This window comes from Giraffa tippelskirchi, chromosome 6 (genome assembly GCF_054371585.1).
Source record: "Giraffa tippelskirchi isolate mGirTip1 chromosome 6, T2T-mGirTip1v1.2.pri, whole genome shotgun sequence".
NCBI lineage: Eukaryota > Metazoa > Chordata > Mammalia > Artiodactyla > Giraffidae > Giraffa > Giraffa tippelskirchi.
The window spans coordinates 116,435,014-116,456,293 of NC_137280.1; the positions used below are offsets into that span (position 1 = coordinate 116,435,014).

Below are 21,280 nucleotides of genomic sequence, written 5' to 3' on the forward strand. Positions count from 1 at the left end.
CACGGTCATTCCCAGGTTTAATTACAAACAGATTCCAAGTGTCCAGTCCAGGCTGACAGCTAGCTGGGAGTGAGGGGCCTCACAACCACCCCCTCCCGGGTCAGTGGTCATGGAGTTGCCAGATGACCCCATCAGCCCAAGGCTGCCACCCACTTCAACACCCTCATCTGCCCCAGACTGAGGACCCACAGTGCTTCAATTCTACCCCTAAAAGACAACTATGCGCTGATTTTTCAGGTGGAAGATCTGAGCCCGGCGGGGACAGGAGCCCGTCTGCATGCCAGGTAGCTGGGGGCCTTCATTCCCCAGGAAGTGAGCTGATGACCCTCCAGGAAGGAAAATGGTGCCCCCTGGCCTCATCAGGGACCTGGGCCAGGCTCCAAGGCGGATGGCTGCTTTTCGATATATTTTCTTTAAAGGCGAGAAAAGGTTCTGTCTTTGGTACGTACATCTTCACTCCAGGTGAAGGTGGCGGCAGGCAGGGGTGAGAGAGAGGGGTCATGTACCCCGTGTCCTGGCCAGGTTGACCCATCCCAGCCCCAGGACCATCTAGAGAAGGAAGACTCCAGAGACCCAGGTGGAGAAGGAGAGACAGCGGCGGTTCCAGCCTGACCAGGGTCCAGAGAAAGGCTGAGGGGCCCCTAAGGCCACAACAGGGGTATCTGGGGAGCGGGGACAGAAGCCACAGGCTGAGAACCATCACCTGGGAAAGAAAGTGAAGCAGAGGTCAAGGGTCAGCAGAGACAGCAACAGGAGACCTGGGTTCAAGTGTCACAGACCTCAGTTACAAGGTAGCAAAGTGACCCAGTGACAAGCCTCAGGTGGAGGGCCAGGGTTCAAGTCCCAGCTCCTCCATGGTCTTGCCCTGTAACCTAGGGTAGTCCCTTAACCTCTCTGTGCTGCTGCTTCTTCCACAAAATGAGAAGATTGTTAACAGTGCCTGTGTTGGAGCTGCGTGAGAGTCAGTACAGATGTGGGGAGGGTATGAGCATGGGGCCAGGACATAGAAACTTCTGCATTGGCAGCGATTATTACTGCCATTGGTGTTATTTCTCAGGTCACAAACAACTCGGGGTGTAGAAGGCAAACGGGTCAGACCCTGGCATGTGCACATACACAGACCATGGCACTGCACATCATTTCAGATGATCCACAGGACCACCTCCATCCCTGGAGCCCTTCCCCAGGCTGGGAACCCTGTCTCTGCCTACAGCTGGGCCTGGCTGGGGGCAGGGAGCAGGCCAGCGCTGACTGGGGGAGGAGGCAGGAAGAGACTGTTGTCATGGGGACGAGAGAGCAGCCCAACCTGGCCCAGAGGCCTCTCAGCCTTTGGGGAAATTCCACGGCCTGTTTCCCTCCATGAGCTGAGCCCCCAGCTCCTAGCCTCCTGCCCCCTACCCCCACTCCGGAGCCTGCCTCTGCCTCCTCCCACAGACTGCCTTGGTACCTCGACCCCTCTGCACCCCAGTTCAACTGCCTCTTCCCAGCCTAGACAGGCCCCCATCTCACCCCAGACTCCCTACCAGAGGCCCTAGAACCATGGGACCTGTCTGTCCCTCCCCCATTCAAGACGTCCGAAGCTCCAGAACTGATGACCCAGGTGGACCTTCTCACCCACCTGCCTTGCCTCGAATGCCAGCCCTGCTGGACCCAGCCCTACTGGGCCCACCTCCCAGGTGGCCAAATGCTGCCTCTCTGAGGGATTTTTACCACCAGTTAAACACAAAGTTACCATAACAACTCAGGGAGTGAGTGCTGATGGGGACAGGGTTTCCTTTGGGGGTGATGGAGTGTTATGGAATTAAATGGGGAAGGGGGCACCGTTCTGTGAAGAGACCCATTGAGCTGTGCCCTGTAAATGGGTGAAGTGTGCAGCATGTGCACCCATGTCAATTTTTAAGATGTGAAAAATCTGGCACATTGGGGCCAGACGCACCTGGCTCAGGGCTCCCTCTTGACGACGCCTCGCAAGTGCAGCTCGCTCTCAGCGGCTACGATGGGCTGCCCGTTCTGCAGGTGGTAGTCGATCAGGTGGCTGATGCTCTCAAAGAGCACGTCCTTCGTCCGCACCTACGGGGCCAGAGGCCACAGCATCAGCACCACTGGGAGAGCTGGTCAGAGAGGTAAACTCTTGGGCCACCCTAGACCTGCTGACGGGACACTGAGTTTTCACAATGCCTCCTGTAGCTCATGCACAAGCCTGAAAACCACTGGGTCAAAGACTTCAGCCACAGAACTACATGTAGACATAGGCTCCAAAGCTCCAGCACCCAAGGGCCGTGGCTTCCTATAGTGGATTGAATGGGGCCCCCTCACCAAAAAAAGATATGTCCACATCTTAACCCCCGAAACCTGTGAAAGAACTTTTATTTGGAAAAAGCCTCTATGCAGATATGATTAAGATGAGTTCATCTTGAAGGATAAAGAAAACGTGGTACATATATACAAATGGACTACTACTCGGTCATGATAAAGAATGAAATAGTGCCAATTGTGGAAACATGGATGGATCCAGAGATCATCACACTAACTGAAGTGAGACAAATACCACATGATATCATTTATATGTGAAATCTAAAATATGACACAAATGAACTTATTTACAAAGCAGAAACAGAGTTACAGATGTAGAGAACAGACTTGTAGTTGTCGGGGGGATCGGGTTGGGGGAGGGACAGATTGGGAGTCTGGCACTAGCAGATGCAAACTATCATATACAGAATGGATAAACAAGGTTCTACTGTAGATAGAGCACAGGCAACTACTCAATGTCCTAGGATAAACCATGATGGAAAAGAATATTTTAAAAAATGTATATATGGGAACTTCCTGGCTAAGAACCTGCCTGCCAATATGCAGGAGACATGGGCTCAATCCCTGGTCCAGGAACTAAGATCCCATATGCTGCAGAACATCTAAGGCTGTGTCCCACAACTACTGAAGCCCAGACACCCTAGAGCCCATGTTCCACAACAAAAGAAGCCACCGCAATGAGAAGCCTACTCACCACAACTAGAGAGAGAAAGCCTGCATGCCCACAATGAAGACCCAGTGCAGTGAAAAAGAAAGAAAAGAAATTCCTTAAAAAAAAAATGTATATATGTGTATAACTGAGTCACTTTTCCAGTCAGCAGAAATTAACAGAACATTGTAAATCCACTATACTTCAGTTAAAAATTAATTTTAGAAAAAGAGTAAAAAAGGATGAGTTCATCTTGAATTACTCAGGTGACCTCAAATCCAGTGACCTGTGTCCTTATAAGAAAAGAAGGACTGGGACACAGAAACAAAGAGAGAAGCCGAAAGAAGCCCCGAGTGATGGGTCCACGAGCCAGAGAACAAGAATTTCCAGCAACGAGGAGAAGCTGGTGGGGAGCCTGAACCAGTCCTCCCTCAGAGCTGCAGAAGGAACCAGCCCAGCCAGCACCTGGATGTCAGACATCCAGCCTCCAGAACTGGGACAGAACGAATCTGTGGTTTGAAGCTGCCCAGCTGGCGGTGGTCACTGGGAGGGCAGCCCTAGAAAACAAACACACTCCAGGAATCTTATGGACACAGATCCAAAAATCAGAACCACCAAATCTAAACACCACCTGCATCTTAGAATGCTGAGAAAATCTCAGCAGACCCAGATGCAACACAGACCCCCCCCCTGGGAGGCTAACACCACTCCAGGCAGGGGACACAGCAGTGAGCAGTGTGATTAGGCACGAGGGAGGAGGTGGAGAAGGAAACTGACAGAACAGGGGCCTGGAGCCGTGGTCCCACCTGGACCAGGCTGCACAGTAGCCACTGGAGTGTGCCCTGTTCAAGGCATGGAGCACACACAGCCCCCAGGGTGGTGCTGAGGATTCAGCTAGATGACATAAATTGTTGTTGTTGAGTCTCTTAAGTAGTGTCGGACTCTTTGTGACCCCATGGACTGCAGCACTCCAGGGTTCCCTGTCCTTCACTATCTCCCGAAGCTTGCTCAAACTCATGTCCATTGAGTCGGTGATGCCATCCAACCATCTCATCCTCTATCGTCCCCTTCTCCTCTTGTCCTCAATCTTTTCCAGCATCAGGATCTTTTCCAGTGAGTCAGCCTTGTATTTATCACTCAAAGACATCACTGTTTGTAAGATGCATTAGTGATGATAGAATGTGGGGGGAAAGTACATCTTACAGTTGATGAAATACGGTACTTTGTAAGCCCTGAAAGGCTTTGAGATTGGAAAAGGTTCTGTAACCCCTCCAAATGCTTTATAGACTGGGAAATCCTTTGTGAAACCTAGAAGTCCTCTAAAACTGGAAAATACTTTGTAATTCTGAAGTACGTGGTAAAGGGAAACAGAATCTGTAAACATAAAGGGCTCTGTAATCTGAAAAATACTTTATTAAACCTAAAGGGTGCTTAGAATGTGGGCGCCCCAGATTTCAGATCTCGGACAGAGGAGAGAGGCCGGGGCTCTTCCCACTGACCCGACGCCCCAGCCCCCGCAAGTCCCCTCCCCACCCCCACCACACGCAGCCTCCAGTCCCGCCCCACACCTGCCCTCTGTGGGTCTATCTCTGCACTACCCACCCCCCACCCCGCATCCTCAGCACCCGCCCCCGCGCCCACCTTACCACGCCCTCAGGGTCCACCAGCAGCAGGTGCTTGGGCTGCCCCGCGTGCATGCCGGTGAGGACGTACTGCCCGGGGTTAGTGACACTGTCCCGCACGAGGAAGTCCCCGTCCGCCCGAAGCAGTTTCTCCGCCGCCCGACGGCTCATCTGGCCGTGGTACCAGGGCTCCTGACGCAGCTGCTCCTCCGTGGGGGCGATGGGGGCCCGGCGGGTCGGGGGGCTGGGCCACTGATCCTCCACGGGAAGGGGGGCTGCCACCGAGCCCGCGGCCACAGAGCACTCGTGCAGCCTCAGGGCATCCTCGAAGGGTCCTGCAGGCAGGGACAGTGTGGGCGGGAGGGGCCTGGGCTGCGGGGATCTGCTCCTTCACCCCTTACTGGTCCTATTAGTAACTCAATATATTCTCTTGGATTTTCTAAGCATAGGCAAAGAATGAGCATTTCTTTTTTTCCAATGTGCACACCTATTTCTTTTTTCTTGTCTTGTTACACTAGCTTCCTTCCCAATGTTTATTATGCCTCTTGTTTCATCATCTCGTTCTGACTGCACTGGCCAGGACCTCCACTACACGTGCCACCTCTTTGGTAGGCAACAGGCGTCCCTTTCTTTTCCAAACTCTAATGGAAAAGCTCCTGATGGTTTGCACAAGTTCCCTATGGCTCCCCGCAGGCACCAGTGTCACCCCCCCTGAGACGGTACCACATAGCTCAGACACCCTGGAGTGCACAGTGACAGCCCTGATCCCTGCCCTGGTGTGTCTGCGACCTGCCTTTCTTCACTTCTGGTTCCTTGGGAATCCCTCCTCCCTAACTCCTCGAGTGATCTGGAAGAGGTTGACCCAGCCGCCAGCTCTTAAGACATGTGACCAGTCCTGGCCAATCAGCATATGCCTCTCACGCTCCTGGCCTAGTGATTGGCTGGGGGAGGTGAGACCATGACCCAAGGGCAAATCTGAGGCAGCCCCAGGATTTCTAATCGGAGCCTGGCAGCAAGCATCCCTTTTCGCACTAAGGTTGCTGGACCACCTAGCTGGGCGCCCAAGCGGACAGCCTGCCTCAGGAGCTCACACCTGGGGCACCTCCTTTCCTATCTGAGACTTCTCTGAGGAGGCAGTGGGGCCACAGCAAGGGTTCATGTCACTGCCTAGCTTGTCATCAGGTGGTGGGGGAGGGGGGCTTTGCAAACTCTGTGAAAGAAGGGATTTCTGGCTGGCTTGGGAGTTCCTCAAAGACCTCACCTGGGGAGGTGTGTTGGGAGTGGGAGACGACCCTGCCTGGGCCAACACAGAGCCAACATGTCCAAAGTGCTCGTGCAAAAGGAGGGAGTTTGATGTTGTAGGAAAGAAGGACGGTGTTCTGGACACAAACCTCCTCCATCCGATGGAGCCCTCCCTCAGGCTGGGGGAGGGGCTCCACAATCTGCTAGGTGTGATCAGGCCTCCCGGGATTTCTGGCAACGAGCCAGAAGGGGCTTGCGCCTCCTCTCTCAAATCATGGATCACATGAAGAAGGAGCTTAAACTCACTCATCAGACTGGTGAAACCCAGAAACAGGGAGCTAGGCACTTTCACCCTGCAAACCGAGTCCCATAGAGAAGAGCCCACTGCATCCCTATCGCATTCTTCCAGGGTACGAACTAGCCCCTCCCGTCAAACTGGGGACCACCGTGGAGAGGAATCTGGGTTACCCTCAGGAGACCTTAGGGTCCCACGGAGGAGGGAGTCCCAAGGGAAGCATAGCACACAGCCCATCCCCCACCAGACCACAGGTTGCTCGGGCGTGGCCCCACCCCACAGGCCGGCCTACCCCTACTTACGCATGTCGAACAGATCCTTCTTGGGGCTATCCTCGGGCCGCAGGGGCTCAGGGCCGTCCAGACCCTGCGTGTTGACGTACAGATGGTCCTCGTAGTCTCGGGGGCCCCTGGCGTCCGCCTGCACGTAGCCATCCCCAGGCTGGGCTGGAAATGGGGAGTGAGGGGTGTGAGTTCAGAGGAGCGCAGGGTCACGCTGGGAAGCCCTGGGGAGGGGTCCAAGAGGGGCGCCCCGCCCACGCATGTGTCCCTCCAGGAAGCCCGCCCTTTAGCGCAGCAAGGTCAGGAGTGAAAAACCCCGTGAGAGCCCAGCTTTGGGGCTGTGAGAGGCGAGGAGGTCTACGGGAGCAGCCCCCCACACACACACCCAGGCCCGCTAGTCTACCAGGCAGGAAGGTGGCCCAGGGACCAGAGCTTCCCAGTTTCAAGAGAAGGCAGAAACCCTGATGTTTATGTTAAATCTCCATATTTAAAAAGTAACAACAATAAGACTCTGCTCTCCCTGTAATTATGTTATCAAGTGAGGCACAGTCAGGTCATTCATTTGCTTGTGTTCTATTTTAGAGTTTCCTTTCTGTTCTTTTCTAATTTTGTTTTGAATGTTGAAGCATTTAAATGGTTCAAAAGCTGCAATTTCATGAAACCAGTGTCATTGGGTGAGTCTCTTCTGGGGTCCCTCAGTGCCCTGTGGGGATTCTACTGGGTCCTCCCCAGTTGGCCTCTGCCCAGCTTCAAGGCCTCACCCACCATGTGTTATCAGACTTTTGGACTTGTGCTGACCTGATAGGTGAAAAATGGCATCCAGGGGGACTTTAATTTCCATTTCTCTTACTTTGAGCAAGGTTGAGCACCTTTTCCTAGGTTCCAAGGACATTTGTGTATTTCTCCCTAGATCTATCCATCCATTTCTAAACATCTCCATTTTTAATCCTTGGCAGAGAAATGATGATCTTTTAGTACACTGTGACCAAATCCAACCCAAGGGCCTGAAGCTGCAATCTCTGCTTTGTACCAGTTACATCCTTAACCCTCATAGGCAACTGGGCTCACACACAGCTCTACCCTCTGTGGGCATGCAGGTGAGTAACCTCTCAGTGCTTCAGTCTCCTCCTCTGCTAAATGGGGAGAACAGGAGTAGCTTCTTCACAAGTAGAGGTGAAGACCAAAACCTCTGGCAGAAGTTATGATTTGATACAATTGCTAATGTCATTACAGCCCTGGGTGGTTGATGGGGGCAAAGGGGCCCTGGCCCAGCCTTCCCAGTCTGCACAGAGGAGGTGCAGATTCTCCCAGCTTTGTACAGTCATGGTGGGATGGGAAAGAAATCTCAGTTGCAGGGTTCCAGAGAGTGAAAATTCCTGGGCACTGGAGTTGGGGCACTGATGTATTGGTAGGAGTTCTTGGTTAGAGACTTGGGAAAACCATGATATGAAGCAATAACTTCATGTGCAAAAGCTCAGGGGGTAGGAAATGCTAATGAGCTTGGGGAGTCAGGTGTGACCGGCCCATGTCCCAGAGAAATAGCTGACCAGGGCCAGATGATGGCTGGGCATCTACTTGGCACCCAATGCCACATGTATTCTTTAACCACAGGTGCTGGGAGCAGTAGGGTTCTGATGCTCATCAGTGAAATGCCCAGATTGTTTGGGAAAATCTTTTTTTTAAAAAAAGCCCAACACAGATGTCAGCATGGCTATAAGGAAACAGGCAGCCACGGCAGGGCTGGTGGGCAAACAAACTGCCCAACCACGTCAGGGAGCCATCTGGTAGCTTCCCCTACTGTGATGGAGGTGTGCATGCTGTCTACAGCTCAGCATCTGTGGGAGGGACACATGAGGGGGCCAAGGGGGCATCTTCCGCCAATCAAGAGGGGGGCCACGTGGACAAGCAACTGCAGAGACAGGGGACTGGCACATGGCCATTCAGAAGATCCCACTGAAACAGCCAGAGCCCCTGAGAAACTGTGGGTACTCACAGCCTGTCTTCATTTCTTTGGGGAGGGGGTCCATTCACATGAGGGCTGAAAGGAGACACACAGGTGCCAGGGGGTAAGCTCAAGACCTCAGAGCTGGGGGCTAAGGGGATTTTAGCCTCCTCTGTCTTTTTAAATGTTGTATAACAGGATAAAATGCTCACGGGCTGAAAACTCAACCATTTTGTTAAAACCTCATGGTATCTGGTGGGCAGCTCTGTGATATCCATCACACGGATCAGCGGCCGCTGTCCTGGGCACAGACTCTACTGAGACCCTGGACACAGCTGAGTGGTGGACAACTGGGGGCCACTGCTGTCCTAGCAGAGCCTAGAAAGTGCTCGAATGTCTGTGGGTGAGGGGGGTCCTTCACGTGGTAGGAACTACACTGTGGTGAAAAACGAGGGGGGCAGCTGCCTAGCACTGGGGCAGGGGTGAGCCCAAGATGGGCTTTTACCTGGGAAAGCCAGGTGGAGGGATGGAGAGCACACTACTGTCAAAAACTGAGAAAGTGATGTATGTCTGAACTGACTTGAACGTGCATGAAAATTCTAGAAAAACCAGGGAAACTACTACCAGTGGTTACCTGATCAGGGAGGTGGATAAAGCAAATGAGGACAGGGGACTGACTTTTCGGTGGATGCCTTTTTATATGCTGGTGCTTTGAACCACTAACTGCAGTGTCTCTGTTCAACATGCAAGGAAACTGGTCACACAGACAAAAAGCAGATGCTGTCAAATCTCTAAGAGCCCAGGGAGTGACACGATCTCACCAGCCAGACTGGAGTGACCCAAAGAGGGGAAGCAATGTGAGGGATGGTGGGGACTCAGGGACACCGGAGCAGAGTGTGGTGGATTGTACCTGAGGGGCCCACGTCCCACTGTAGGCCGCGGGCGTCTCTTCGAGCAGGAGAGGCTCCCTGAAAAAGAGAGCAAGGGGTCCTCCTGCAGTGTGCAGGCCCAGACCCCCAATCGCCCACCCCAACCCTTCTGTAAGTCAGATTCCAAGCTCAGCTCTGTACCCATCCCTCCTTCCTGGGCCTCAATCTACCCACAAGCCCCCACCTGCCTCTGCTGTAGCCGCATCCCCCAGCCCCACTTGGAAGGCCTGCCCCCAGCACATGCTGTTCCTTACACCTGGAGGCCCTTCCCTGCACTGCTCTCCGGGGCAACTCCTATTGACCCGTTAGGGCCCAGCCCAAGTTCTGCCCTCGGGGACATCCTCCTGACAGGGACAGTCAGTCCCCCATGGACATTCTGGTCACCCTCCTCAGAAGCCCTGATTCAGTCACGGCTGTGGTCATCATATCAGTGTCTGAGATGGGAACCCTGTCTGGTGTGTCCAGAGAGGGCTCAGCAGACCTGGACAGTTTAGGGAGGAAGGAGCAGGGGGCAGGAGAGACCCTCCCCTAGGATCACGGAGGCAGGAAGCAGAAGGAAGAGCTAGGGGTTGAGCCCCAGGACTCGGCCCTTGGGCCCCCCTCCCCAGAGGTGTGCTGAGGCTGACCTGGCCAAGAGTGCCAAGGACCCCCAGGGCACAGGGCTGCGTGAGGGCAAGCCTGGAGTCCACCAGCCCGCCCGGGGGCGGCTCCTTCCCAGGGAGGCTGTTGTAGTAGTTGTGCTCCGCCTCCTCTTCGTCCCCCCAGGCCGAGTCCTCCATCCCGGTCAGCCTGCAGACACAAAGCCAACAGGAGCACAGGCCCCAGCACAAGTTGGGGGGAGAGGTGGTGCTGAGGCCCCCAGACTGAGTTGTGCACCATGGGGGACAAGCCTGGCCCAGGGACCCTGACCCCTCCTCTATCCACTGGGCGGGCAGTGGCGCCAGGAGCCGTTGCTGATGGAGGAAGTGGGCATCCCTTTCTGTCTACCAACAGGGGCTCTACACACGTCTCAATGGTTTGGCTAAACTGAGAGTGGCCTCCACCCATTCCAGCCACCTCAGCCCCACTGCACAGCCAGGGCATGACACCAGGCTTGCACCCTGAACCCGGAAGCCTTAGGGTGGTGACACCATCAGTGTTTAAAATGCCCTCACCCACTGGCCATGGATGGCGCCTTCGAAATGTGTGCTACAGATGCTTATCCAGGCAAGTTGGCTCCTAAGAGCAAAACAGGGGAAGCCACAGCCTGCCCCTCAGTCGGGGGGGACAGCGGGTCTCAGGGGGGCTCCCAGAGGAGGGCCCTGCAGCCAGGTGAGGGGAGGGGGTTGAGGTGGCCCCAGGTGAACACCAGAGCTCATTCATGTACTAGGGGCACATGATCCCGTGTGAAGGCCAAGGGGCAAGCTCAGCTGTACGCTGCTGGCTCTCATCTGTGCATATGGGACTCTGTTAACATGTCCATTCATTCACTCGCTACTCTAACCGGTTCCTGTCTGTTCAGATATTTAAATAGCTGATCACAGGCCACTGCCTGAATTTGCCAGCCAGGAGCTGAGGATGGCTTCTACCCTGTTAAGCCACAGAACTGTCAGATGGTTAAGAGAACATCAGAAGAACTGCATCTGCCACGTGGAAGTCAGATGGAATTCAGATGTTTGTGTCCATAAATAAAGATTGGCTGGCAGGCGGCCCACCGACTGCTCACACGTCCTTCTTGGCTGCCTTCCCGCTACCACCACAGAGGCAGGCAGGCAGTCTGGCCCTTTGCAGAAGTGCCGGCCACCCCCGTGCAGATTAAGGATGACAGCATGACAGTCACTGCCTGCTGACCGGCTCCCTGAGTCCTCACCTCTGCTAGGACTGGAGATGTTGTTATCCTGGGATCCTCAAGGTTGAGCAGTGGGCCATGGAGGTGGGGGGCACAAAGCAGGGAGGGGGCAAGGATCCAACCCCAGGGAAGGGGAGGGGCAGGGCCAGCAGGGGTGCTGGGGAATGGGGATAGAGGGGCAGGCCAGTACCTTTCCGGGGGGACGACGACCCTGGGGGGGCTGTGCAGGTACTGTTTGAAGCGCAGCTCGAAGGCTTGGCCCACGGTGCTGATGACGCTCTGGGCAAGGCCCTCGCAGCACTCCAGGATGTGACAGGCTGGGGGTCGTCAGGCAGCATCAGCGGGGTCTCGACTGGCTGCAGATCCAGCCCGCGGCCCCACCCGCCCCCACTGGCCTCACCTCTCTGGTTGATTGGGTCCTTGGCCACGTAGGCCACATAATCTGCCATGTCCTGGGGAGAGAGGGCAGCAGACACAGGAGTCCCAGCAACGTGGGGGTGGGACTGATGGGCACGGGCAGGGCATCTCGGGGCTTTTGGGGACAGAGGGGCTGGAAGTCCACCCCCACCTGTCTGGGGCCTTACCGTGTCACCACCGGACGCGAAGGAGATGGACTGCATGTGATGATTGGCGATGATCTGGCCAGAGAGAGACCACCAGTCATGGGGCTGCCGTTTCAGTTGGGGGAGGAGAGAGGGGCTTGGGCCAGTCACTAGACCAAGGCCACAGTGGGGACCAGAAGGACAAGGGCGTGGAAGTGAAGACGTCCCCTTGACGGAATGCCAGGATGACTGAAAGCCCCGCTAGATGGGGAGCCCCGAAGCCACGGAAGGATGCAGAGACCCACAGTCACATGCCCACATACACAGGAAGACAAACCTGTCCCAACTGGTGGACGTGTGCACACACAGGCACAGACATCTGATACAGATACACACAAAGGCACATAGGCTAAAAGCCTCACACAAACCACACCCTGCACACACACACACACAAATTCCCCACTCCAGCTGTTCAGAGACACAACCACTCACACACTCACACACACTCCAGCCCACCTTCACACCTTGATGCATCACACGTTGGCCCTCACACCCTCCCACACAGACACCCAGGCACAGCACATGCACACCCAGACACTCACCATTCTCACATTCAGACACGTGCCCCATGCCACCGTGGAGGCACTGAGGAGACAAAAGCAGGACCCACTGGAGGCTCCTGACTGCACTGTCACCTGTGTGCTCACTTGCATGCATTTGCTCATTTGCAACTCCATTTGCAACATCTGCTAATTGGTGTGCTCATTTGCATAAGTGTGCTGATTTGCTTATTTGCATGTTTGTTTGTGTCAACGTGCTCGCTTGCGTGCTCAATAGCATCTATTCGCCACCACCCACTGCTGCCCTAAGTGGTCATGTCCCTCCAAGACCCAGTAAGCACCAGAGATGCCCAAGCAAGGCTCTCTCAGGGTCCCCCATGGTTCACTCAGCCTGTCACCCCTCAAGGATACTCAGGGCTCCCCCTAACCAACCCCTTCCCAGAGAGGCCCCCACTGGTGTCCTGCTCAGGGTTAGCCCAATGTGTTCCAGATAGAGCCCATGCAGAGGCAGACAGGGAGGTGAATGTGCTGGCAGCTCCCCGCCCCACAGCCTCCTCCCCAGGGGCAGTCTGAGCCCCATCCCTGGGGCCCTGGCTTCAGCTCACCTCCTCCACGCTGCCCATGCTCACACCAGACCACAAATCACAGCACTTCCTGCCCCAAACTTCTGAGGAGGATAGCAGTGCTGTCTGGAAAAATCCCAGTTCCTCACCAGGATCCTTGCTAACCTCTCCGGCTCTATTTCATCAGGTGACCTCTGCTCAATGTCCTCTCACCTCCCTACTCAGCGCCAGCATCACCACCTCCAAGAAGCCCTCCGTGATGCCTCTGCTAGGTCACAGTGCCCTGTGCATGCTCACAACCCATGCTTGGCCTCACAATCCTCCTCAGAATTCATAGTTATTCCCTCTTTTCTGCAATTTTATTTTGGTTGTTTGTTTCCACCAGAAGATTCCAAGCCTCGGTCTCCCCTCCTCAGCAATGCAGACAATGGGGCCGAGACCTTCTTTGGGAGGCCGTCCTAGGAGCTGTGGAGTGAGGCGCAGCGCCCCTGGCCCCGCCCACTCGTCGCCCCGGTGTGACAACCATGGGGCGACGTGAGGGCAGCGACCCCTGGCCCAGGGTGGGGCCTCAGCACATGTCCAGCTGAGCAGTTTACCCGCACTTGCAAGTCGAGTGGGCCGCGCCCATCTTCCCTCTGGGCTTCACCTGGGTGAATCCACAGACCCTCAGCCAGTCCCTACTTGGGGCTGGCTGGGCCTGAAGGCGGGGCTGGAGGAGGCTGAGGGCGGGGCTGGAGGAGGCCAAGGGCGGGGCGCGCGGCGCTCACCTGGCGCGTGGCCGGCACCGAGAGGTTGAGGCCATCGATGGAGATGCTGACCGCAATGCTCATGCCCGCGAAGCGCAGGTTGCTCTTGCCCAAGATTGAGGCCAGCGCCTTGTTGGGGGCCTGGGAGGGCAGACGGTACGGGGATTGAAGGGGGCAGCCTGGGCTTCAAGAAGGTGGGACCACAGTGGAACTCCAGCTGGGGCAGGTCCTGGGATGGCCAGGGGTCTCCCCCCTCACTTCCACCCGGGGACCACAGGCCCCTCACCCACCTTCTTCTTCCAGGAGCCCCGGACGCCAGGCACCGCCTCATGGAGCCGGTTGATGGCTTCCCTGTGTGGGCGGAGGGGGAGGGGGCTTAGAGAGCTTGGAGGAGAGGGAGCAGGAGCTCAGAGAAGGGTAAAGGCACAGAGAGGGCAATGGGCTGAGGAAGGGGTGCGGTGCATCCTGAGGAGGGGGTAGCGGCTCAGAGGACAGAGGGATACTGGGGCAACTGGTGGCCTAGACGGGGACTCCCAGGCTCCCAGACGCCCACGCCATGTGCCCAGCAGGTGCCCTTGCCCTCAGCTCTCCCCTTCCTGCCTTTTCTTTCTCAGAGAGCAGTGGACCCCTGAGCCACAGCCCACTTGAAGGCACTGGGGTCAGATTTGGGGATGCTGGCACAAACCTTGAGCCTGGGCCCCAAGTTCTGTGTGACCACAGGCTGGCCAAGATTCCCACCTGAGGCATGAGAGGATGCCCTCTGCTCTGGGCCCACCAAGACAGGGGCCGAAACTGACCCCCCAAACTGAATGGGAGAGACTTCATGAAACGGCTCATCCCTGGGGAGGAACTGGAACTTTTACAGGATCCTGAAGGTTGGGTGGACACAGAACAAGTTCTTAACAACGTCGGTGCTGCGAGGGAGAACCAAGCCCTCAGCCTAACAGGTGGGAAGGTCAAATGGAGCAGTAGCTCCTCAAAACGGATAAGGCAATCCCATCCCCAGGCGCACACCCAGGAGAACAGAAAACACAGGTGCACACAAAACCTGCATACGTGGCCACAGAGCACAACTCACAACCACCCAAACACCCATCAGTTGAAGATGGATAAACAGCCTGTGGTCCCTCCTACACATGGGAGCATCATGCAGCCCTGAAAAGGATAGAAGCCCTAACACTCACTACCACGTGGATGGATCCTGAGAACAAGCTGCTCAGTGAGAGAAGCAGACACAGGACACACAATGTGTGATACCATCTATGGGAAAGATCCAGAACAGGCAAATCCACACACAGAGGGGGTGGGTTCCTGGTTGTCGGGGCTTGGAGACGGCTGCTCACAGGGGCAAGGTTTCCTTTTGGGGTGATGGAATGTTCTGGAATTAGACCATGGTCATGGTTGCATAGGGCTTCTGGGGTGGCACCAGTGGTAAACCAATGGCACTAGTGGCATTACCAATGCAGGAGACGCAAGAGACCTGAGTTCAATCCTTGGGTCAGGAAGATCCCTTGGAGGAGGGCATGACAACCCATTCCAGTATCCTTGCCTGGAGGGTCAGGTGGACAGAGGAGCCTGGCAGGCTACAGTCCATGGGGTCTCAAAGAGTCAGACATTACTGAATGACCGAGGACATAGTACACAGCACCACCGCCTCCACTCCCGGCACTGAGTGGCATCAGACCCTGCCCCAGCCGGCCTCACCTGGTAACCTGGGTGCGTGTGCTGAAGTCCAGGGAGCGCATGGAACGGAGCACCTCGATGCAGCCCATGTACTGAGGGGAGAGAGCACAGGTCAGCACCAGCCCTGCAGAGCCCAGCTGGAGGCCACCGTGGACCCAAGCCCCCTCCAGCCAGCCCCCTGTGGACCCAAGACCCCCTGCAGTGAGCCCACAGCCCTCCCCTCCCGCCACCCGGGCTACAGCCCCCACCCCCATCTTTAGGACAACGCCCAACCTGGCCGCTGCAGGGCCTTTGCACCTGCTGCCCCCACACCGTCCTGTCTATCTGCAGCCTGGCTCCTTCCCCAGCTCCAGGCTCCTGGTTGCCTCCTCAGAGCCACCCTCTTGACTGTGAGTTGTTCCCTGGAAGCTGGTGGATTCCTTCAACTCAGTCTCTCCTGTTCATTCTCTTTCTGCTCCACTAGAATGCCAGCCCAGGAGGACCATGTGGGGGTAACCCTGCTCACTTCTGCATCCCAGGGCCCAGGGCAGGGCCTGCAAACAGATGGTGGGTGGAAGCCGTCTGGCCCTTTGCAGGGGGGCGATGCTGACTCCTGCCTGGACCACCCTTTCCATGGAAGGGAATTCAGCATCTCCAAGAGATGTTGCTCAGGGGCACCTGGGGCAGGGGTACCAGAGATGAGGGTCACCAGCACCCCCAACATGGTGTCTGCACTGCAGGAGGGGACCTGGGCTGGCCACATGCAACGACTGTCATGTGATCACGTGGATGGGAAACGTCCAGGACAGGCAGGCCCGCAGGGACAAAGAGTGGGTTCCTGGTTGTCAGGGTCTAGGGAGGGAAGGGGTAGGATCACTGATAATGGGAATGGACTTCCTTTGGGGTGATGGAATGTTCCAGAACAGATAGAGGTGGTGATTGTACAATCTTGTGAAGGTACTAAGTAGCACTGAACTGTGCTCTAAAATGACTCATGGTTAATTTAGTTACATGATTGTACCTCAACTTAAAAAAAAAAAGATTCACACACACACACATTTGGACCTTGAAACTCCATTTCTAGGACTTTTATCTCACAAAAGCACCAGCCTCTGGGCTCCAGATGTGGGTACAAGCGGCTGTGTGGGGGCACACACTCCACCCATCTCCCCAGGGCTCCAGTGGGCTGGTATTTACCCCCAGTCACTCTTGACTCTGCAGCCCGGTGCAGGGTGGCCAGAGTGCCCACCGACTCACTTTGCCCCTCCTGGGCTGGTCCCAGGGTGCCAGCCACCTGGCTGGTCCCGACACTTGACGCTGCCCTGAAGTCCCGCCAGCCCCAGTCTGCCCCTCCCTTTCTGCGGGAGCTATAGCACTGAAGGAATGAGTTAGGAGTTGCAGACACCCCAAAACTTGACACATTTAGGGTTGCGAGGTCCAACCCAGGAGCCAAGGTTGGCATTTCCAATAAACAACGAATATTTTCTTAGTGTAATATGTCCCAAATAATGCATGAGATGTGCTTAGGCCATTATCCATGCTCATGAGAACTTTACATTTAACCGGGCAGCATGCATTTTTGCTAAACTAAACAAACCATGGTGCTGGGAATGGAAGAGCTTGCAGTTGTAAAAGGAAACAAAATTTTAATATATTTATATGCAAATATCTCTACAATATAGCATAAAGTGACAGGAGCAATGTGGCAATCAGAGTTCAGTGAGTGCCTTTTGTGTGGACAAGGGGGCCAGGAAAGAGCGCACAAGTGTAAAAACAGCCACCAGCTCCTCCCCTCCCCCATCCAGGTCTTGGGCTGGCCTAGATGGAAGCAGAGGCTGGAAAGGCACCTGTCGCTTGCTCCCCTACTGCTTCTGGGACCCTGCAACCCTGCCAGGCTGGCCTCCCTGATGACGAGACAAGGTGGCCTACCCCATCTCCCCAGCTGACATGGAGCCCGTCACCACGTGAATGAGGAGACCCTCAAACAGAGCACGCATCTGAAGGGGTGTCAGTGCAGCAGGGCCCCAGGGTGAGAGGGCCACCCCCCCCCCCAACTAGTGTGCAGCCCACCCTGGCTCTGAGCTGAAATGTGGCTGAAATCCTCCCGTGCCCCAGCCCCTCCCTGGATGAAGTGGGGGCACAACTCAGCTGTGCAGGAGAGGAGACGGGCTAGGGGTCCCATCCCGGAGGACGGAGAGCAGACCTCAAGGGCACGGAAGGTGAGGAGGAGGCTAAGGGAGCACCAGGCAGTGATGACATTGGTAAGTCACTTGTCACATGCAGGCCTGATCCAAGCTCACTCCACCTGAACCCTCGTGATACAGTGAAAAACCACCCCCAGGAGACAGAGCCCCAAGGACACGAGGCAACCTGCTCAGAGTCACTACTTGTAGGACGCAAGGGCACAATCTGAACCCACATTCTGGGCTCCAGGATCATCTGCAGTGTCACCCAGAGTGTCACCTGGAGTGTTACCTGGAGTGTCACACGGAGTGTCACCAGCCACACAGGCAGTGTTGTTGTTCAGTCAGTAAGTTGTGTCTGACTCTTTGCAACCCCATGGACTGCAGCACGCCAGGCTTCCTTATCCCTCACCATCTCCCAGAGTTTGCTCAAACTCATTTCCATCCAGTCGGTGATGCCATCCAACCATCTCATCCTCTGTCATCCCCTTCTCCTCCTCCCTTCAATCTTTCCTAGCATCAGGGTCTTTTCCAATGAGCTGGCTCTTCGCATCAGGAGGCCAGAGTATTGGAGCTTCAGCATCAGTCCTTCCAATGAATATTCAGGGTTGATTTCTTTTAGGATGGACTGGTTTGATCTCCTTGCAGTCCAAAGACATAACTGATGCTTTTGAATTATGGTGCTAAGAGGAAGTGGTGAGGCTGCAGCAAACTACACGCTTGGGGCCAGACCCCCCTGGAATCCAGGGCTTTTGCCTGAAATGCCCCAATTTGTAAATGATGACAAGAAATTCTTATTCTTAGGACTTCCCTGGTGGTCCAGTGGGGAAGAATCCACCTGTCAGTGCAGAAGATGCAGGTTCCATCCCTGGCCCGGGAAGATCCCACATGACAGGGAGTAGCTAAGCCAGAGCGCCACAACTACTGATACTGCACTCTAGAGCCCATGCTCTGCAACAAAAGAAGCCACTGCAATGAGAAGCCTGTGGTTCTCTGCAATGAGAAGCCTGTGGACCACAACTAGAAAGTAGCCTCCTCTCACCGCAACTAGAGAAAGCCCACACGCAGCAACAAAGACCCAGCACAGCCATAAATAATTTTTTTTAAGTCTTAAAGAACTTTTTTTTATTTTCTTCTTTATCTCTTTTTAAAGAAATCCTTATTTTTAAGTAGAAGAGAGAAAAAGAAGGCAGAGGTCAAATTCAGCCTTGAGGCTGCCAGGTGGAATGACCTCTGATCCAGAATCCCACACTCACAGGAGGCCAGCTGTGGAATATGGACAGCGACCCGCTGGAGGGCTTGCCCACGTCCCCACCCCCAGAACCTGTGAGCAGAGCCTTAGTGGAACAGGGTCTCTGCAGACACAGCCAGGCTCAGGACGTCAAGATGAGACAGTCCTGGAATCAGGACCGGTCCTTAACCCAGTGACCGACATCCTTACAGGAGGATGGCAGAGGGAGGGGGGCCTGAGACACAGATGCAGGGGGATAGGGCTGGGGCCTGCAGCCCCCAGAAACTTGGAGAGAGGTTCTGCTCAGAGCCCCAGAAGGAACTAGCCCACCAGTACCTTGACTTTGGACCTCCAGAACCAGGAGAGAAAACATTCCTGTGGTTTTCATCGCCCAGTTTGTGGTCATTTGTTACAGTCACCCCAGGAGGCCAACAGAGAAGGTCTGGAGGGGGACCAACCTTCCCCTCTGCAAATGTAGAAATGGAGGGAACCCAGAGCCCACCCAAGGATGTAAGGGGAGAAATCAAGTTAAAGTGGGGAAACTGAGGCCCAGAGAGGGGAAGGGACCTAGGCAAGCTCACACAGCAAAGCAGGACAGACACAGTACAAGCACCCAGCTTGCCACTCTGCCCAAAGGACCCTCCATGGCTCACAGTGCCATAGGCCCCGCACCATTATTACTCAGGGTCTTCCTTCTAAATAAACTCCATTTGTAAACAGAACTGAGTTTATCTCTAAAGGCCACTGTAGGAAACCACACCAAAGTCTATACACTGGTGAAGGGATAAATAAAATGTTACTTCTCAACATATTGGAATATTACTCAGCCCTGAAAAGGAGAGAAGCCCGACACTTGCTACCACGTGGATGGACCCTGAGAACATGGTGCTGAGTGAGAGAAGCAGACACAGAAGGACACACAGTGTATGAGTCCACTGATGAGAAATGTCCAGAATAGGCTGACTCACAAACACAGAGAGTGGGTTCCTGGTTGTCAGGGGAAGAGGTGAGGGTGACTGTTGATGGGGCTTCCTTTGGGGTGCTGGAATGTTCTGGAACTAGATTATAATGAGTGTTTCACAAATCTATGTGTGTACTAAGAACCTCTGAATTGTACAGCTTAAATGAGTGAGTTTTATGATATAAAAATATATCTCAGTTTTTTAAAATATGCATGAGGAAACAAAAGGAGAAAGAAGAAAGAAAAGGAAATATGCATGAGGTAAAAAGGAAACTGCATACTGTTACCATAAACCTCGGGTTTGATGCCTAGCAGTGCTTCCTAATAACCATTAAAATAAACATATAATTATCAAAATGAAAAGACCCATTCAGGATGAATTGCCCATTTTTGCTAAGCAAGTTAGTGGAAGTTCGTTGGGCTCCAGGCCATTTGCAGAGTCTCAGAGTTTCCCCACTCCTAGAGGAGGTTGAAAGACAGAAAAACGAGACTCTGGTGAGAGGGGCTGGAGGGATGCCAGCAAGGGAGCCCCAGGACTGTGCACAGGACTACCTTGCAAACTTCAGCACATTTATGTTATTCTTCCATCTGAAGTCTGTCCCCAGGAAAGTACATCCCTGTGTGCGTGTGTGCGTGCTCTGCAGGTCAGTCATGTCTGACTCTTTGTGACCCCACGGACTGTAGCCCGCCAGGCTCCTCTGTCCATGGAATTTCCCAGGGGAGAATATCGGAGTGGGTTGCCATGCCCTCCTCCAGGGGGAATCTTCCCCTCCCAGAGATTAAATCCAAGTCTCCTGCATCTCCTGCATTGGCAAGTGGGTTATTTACCACTTGCACCATCTGGGAAGCCCACAGGTATGTGTTAATTGTAACAGAAACAAATGAGGCCTTTACCAGGAAAAAACATCCCCTTAACTGAGGGCGTTAGTCTCCGGGGGCAGCCGAGCGAAGCACCGCACCCTGGGTGGCTCAGAACAACAAGAGATCTGGCATCTCCCAGTCGGGGGGATCTGGCATCCAATATCCAGGTGAGGCCCCAGGGGAGGGTCCCTCCTGCCTTCTCTAGCTTCTGGCAGCAGCCGCGTCTCACAGACACGTCTCTCTGGTCTCGTCCTCTGTGGTCACACAGCCCCTCTCTGTGTCTGTGTCCAATTGTCCCTCCTCTTATAAAGACCCCTGTCACAGAAGGTCCTGGGCCCCTCTTGACCTAGGACGACCTGTAATCTTGACCTGATTACATCTGTAAAGACCCCATTTCCAAATGAAGTCACATTCTGGGGCCCGGCGGACATGAACCTGGGGATGCCATCCTCGCCCGTACACCAAGCGATCCAGTTCCCACCAGCTGCATCGGTGACAGAGTGCGCCTCCAAACCCCCCACTGTAAATGCACAAGCTGAGCTGGCCCACGAGCGTTATGAGCCCAATTGAGGGCTGACACAAACTGAGGGGCAGCCTGCAACATAGCTGGGCTGTGCTCCAAAAGCTAGGGAGCCCCTGGCATTGAGCACTGGGACACTCTGCTCCCACGAGAGGATCCACATCCTCCTGGTTCTAAGCCGCTCTGAGTCGTGCCTGTGGTAAGGCTGCTGATGGTGCCACAGCGGCCATGACCCTTGCCAGGTTCCTCGACACAGCTGCACCTCTGGGTCCTCACCTAGAAACTGAGTAGGAAACCTTGGGATGGGGGAGAATTCAACCAGGGGCTAGACTCCACGCTCACATCTAGAA

General features: G+C 54.8%; 1 protein-coding gene across 2 annotated transcripts in view; it reads right to left on the bottom strand.

Annotated features, from left to right (window-relative positions):
* Positions 1-21,280, bottom strand: part of SHC2 (SHC adaptor protein 2) — a 26,829-nt gene continuing 5,549 nt past the window's right edge. For both annotated transcript variants that reach the window (XM_081502282.1, XM_081502281.1), the window contains exons 2-13: positions 15,217-15,287; positions 13,803-13,863; positions 13,534-13,653; positions 11,686-11,739; positions 11,502-11,553; positions 11,292-11,418; positions 9,900-10,062; positions 9,255-9,312; positions 6,424-6,567; positions 4,609-4,919; positions 1,937-2,070; positions 1-703 (exon numbers count right to left, since the gene is read on the bottom strand). In XM_081502282.1, the coding sequence (XP_081358408.1) occupies positions 1,942-2,070; positions 4,609-4,919; positions 6,424-6,567; positions 9,255-9,312; positions 9,900-10,062; positions 11,292-11,418; positions 11,502-11,553; positions 11,686-11,739; positions 13,534-13,653; positions 13,803-13,863; positions 15,217-15,284 (1,287 nt within the window). In that variant the 5' untranslated portion in view covers positions 15,285-15,287 and the 3' untranslated portion in view covers positions 1-703; positions 1,937-1,941. The remainder of the gene's footprint in view (positions 704-1,936; positions 2,071-4,608; positions 4,920-6,423; positions 6,568-9,254; positions 9,313-9,899; positions 10,063-11,291; positions 11,419-11,501; positions 11,554-11,685; positions 11,740-13,533; positions 13,654-13,802; positions 13,864-15,216; positions 15,288-21,280) is intronic.